At 43.1% G+C, this 2,500-nt stretch overlaps 1 protein-coding gene across 4 annotated transcripts in view; it reads right to left on the bottom strand.

Annotated features, from left to right (window-relative positions):
* Positions 1-2,500, bottom strand: part of cep85 (centrosomal protein 85) — a 16,372-nt gene that overhangs the window by 2,881 nt on the left and 10,991 nt on the right. For all 4 annotated transcript variants that reach the window (XM_053227963.1, XM_053227961.1, XM_053227962.1 and 1 more), the window contains 6 exons: positions 2,419-2,500; positions 2,148-2,300; positions 1,539-1,693; positions 743-860; positions 573-623; positions 223-330 (listed from right to left, as the gene is read on the bottom strand). The exon at positions 2,419-2,500 is cut by the window's right edge and continues 104 nt beyond it. In XM_053227963.1, the coding sequence (XP_053083938.1) occupies positions 223-330; positions 573-623; positions 743-860; positions 1,539-1,693; positions 2,148-2,300; positions 2,419-2,500 (667 nt within the window). The remainder of the gene's footprint in view (positions 1-222; positions 331-572; positions 624-742; positions 861-1,538; positions 1,694-2,147; positions 2,301-2,418) is intronic.

Raw genomic sequence — 2,500 nt, 5'->3', positions numbered from 1 at the left:
GTGTAGTCCAGAAAATACGGTAATGTAATAAACAAATAAAATCAGTATGAAATGCTGGTAAAACATTGGGCAAATTTTACAGTGGTTCTTAAGAAAGTAGAGAGTTTCTGCCATTACAATATAATATATAATATAAAATTAATTACTCTACCGCCCCCTAAAGGCATCGTGAAGTAATTACACAAACAACAAACAAACAAAAAAAACAGTTTGAAATGTCACCTCCTTCACAGCCGAGCGTAACTGCAGCAGCTGCTGATCTTTCGAGTTCAGCTCGTCTCTCAGAGCCTGACCGCCGCTCTCCTCCTCCGCTAGCTGCTGCTGCACGCTCTGAAGAAACACACACACACACACACACACACACACACTTTAATCACAGGAGCATTTTCGCACCAGCATTCAAGGGTTCATCACTATAACGTCTCTTTAATCCTAAATAATACTGGAAATCTATAACAAAGCTAAAATCACGTTAAAATAGAAAAGAGCAGAATGTCAGCTGACCTCATGACCTTTTATTCACCATTAGTGATGTTTGCATGTTTGGATGAAGTAACGGTTTAACTACACACCCTGATCTGCGAGCCGAGCTGCTCCATCATCCTCAGCTGCTTCTCAATAACCTGAAACGATAAATTTCATTCAGGCATCACAGCTCACGCTCACTAAAGTCTCGAACGACGCTCGAGCAGGTTCTTTAACTTCCATTATCTATTGTTCTGACTTTGCTCAGTGTTTTTACCTTTTTGAGTTTCTGCTGCTCTTCTTTCAAAGTCACGTTTTCCTCTCGGAGCTTCTCGACGTCCAGAGATGGCAATCGAGCTCCATCGTCCAACCCCTCCTGCACTCGGGCCTGCAGACTTTACAGCGAGAAAACACACCTTTCATCTTTCCGCATCGCGCGTTCCTCTCCAGCGAAACGCACTCTTATAGTATACGCTGCGTGTTTTTAATTACGTCAGATTATCATAAATACAATAACGACAAATGTGTCGTAAAAGAGCACAGACATGCTAAGACTCGATCAATATGCGATTAGGAAACGCCCACAAACCTACACGCACACCAGACATGGCCCCGCCCCGTACATTGCCCCGCCCACTTTCTCGGATAAGTTGTATGGTTTGTATTTGCATATGAATAACAATAAAAATTATAAGTGCTACATAAATAAAAATAAAATCCAAAATTTTAAAGGACAACAATTAATAAATAACAACATACTGTAACCTAATTGGCTCAGTGCTGATGACTTCTAACAGATTCTCAGATTAATTAATCAAATTATAAATAAAAAAATTTTACACTGACTTATTAATAACACATTATTTAAAAAAAAACAAAAACACAAACATGGATCAGCTGTTGAACACCTTATTCGCCACACAGACTGATTTGGATTAAATAATGTTCTTGGTACACCAGTGCCACTTTAGAAACGTGTGTGTGTCTGTGCGTATGTGTGTGTGTGTGCGTATGTGTGTGTGCGTGAGTGCGTATGTGTGTGTGTGTGTGTGTGTGTGTGTGTGTGTGTGTACCTAGTAACCGTAGCGAGCAGCTCCCTCTCTCTGCGTTTTTGTTCCTCCAGTTGTCCGTCTTTAGCGCGATTGGCGGCTCTCACCTCCTTCAGCTGAGCCTCCAGTTCCTCCACCAATCCCTGGAGCTCATCCACCTTCTGTTCTGCTGCCTCCAACTATCACACACACACACACACACACACACACACACACACACACACACACACAATAGTAAGACCCAGTCGCCCTAGCTTTCAGCCGACTCAATTACATGGTTTCATGTTGCAAACTGGTGGCAAGGAACCGTATTTAAAGGTGCAATAGGGGTTTTTTTTTTTTTTTTTTATTATTTCCTCCTCATACAAATAACCTGGAACTTAAATAAAATATGATTAAAAATAACCGTAGAACCCGTAAAATATGAAATTCTCTAAAACCCAGTTTACATTTGATCTCCTCAGAACAGGGCTTACGACCGCTGATTGCGATTTTTGATAAAATTGGGCCGAATATCGTCGTTCAGAAGTGTGCAGAAAGTTAAGAAGGGAGTGATGGAGCTGCAGTGTGTGTGTGTGTGTGTGTGTGTGTGTGTGTGTGTATATGGTGCACACAGGTGAGGTCTGCTCGTACCTGTTTCCTCTGGCTCTGGTAGTCCTCCATGGTGGGAAGGTCGGCCAGGTAACGCTCCAGCGTCTCGATGCGCTGCTGTTTCTCTCGGTTCTGTTCCGCCTCCTTCTGGCATTTCTTCTTCAGGCTGTTGATGTGCTTGTCTCGGTTACGGATCTTTAACACACACACACACACACACACACACACACACACACACACAGATTTGTACTGTACACCAGGTTTAAAGCTCTGTAGTATCTGCAGTAACTCTGCTTCGCTTCACTCTGCTCACCCTCTCCTCCTGCTTTTTCAGTTCCTCGGCGTGTTTCTCCGCGCTTTCCTTCAGACTCTCGCTCAGACGCTGAGTCTCCGCC

Source organism: Pangasianodon hypophthalmus, chromosome 22 (genome assembly GCF_027358585.1).
Source record: "Pangasianodon hypophthalmus isolate fPanHyp1 chromosome 22, fPanHyp1.pri, whole genome shotgun sequence".
In the NCBI taxonomy this organism is placed as follows: Eukaryota; Metazoa; Chordata; class Actinopteri; order Siluriformes; family Pangasiidae; genus Pangasianodon; species Pangasianodon hypophthalmus.
This window is presented reverse-complemented; position numbering and strand designations above follow the sequence as displayed.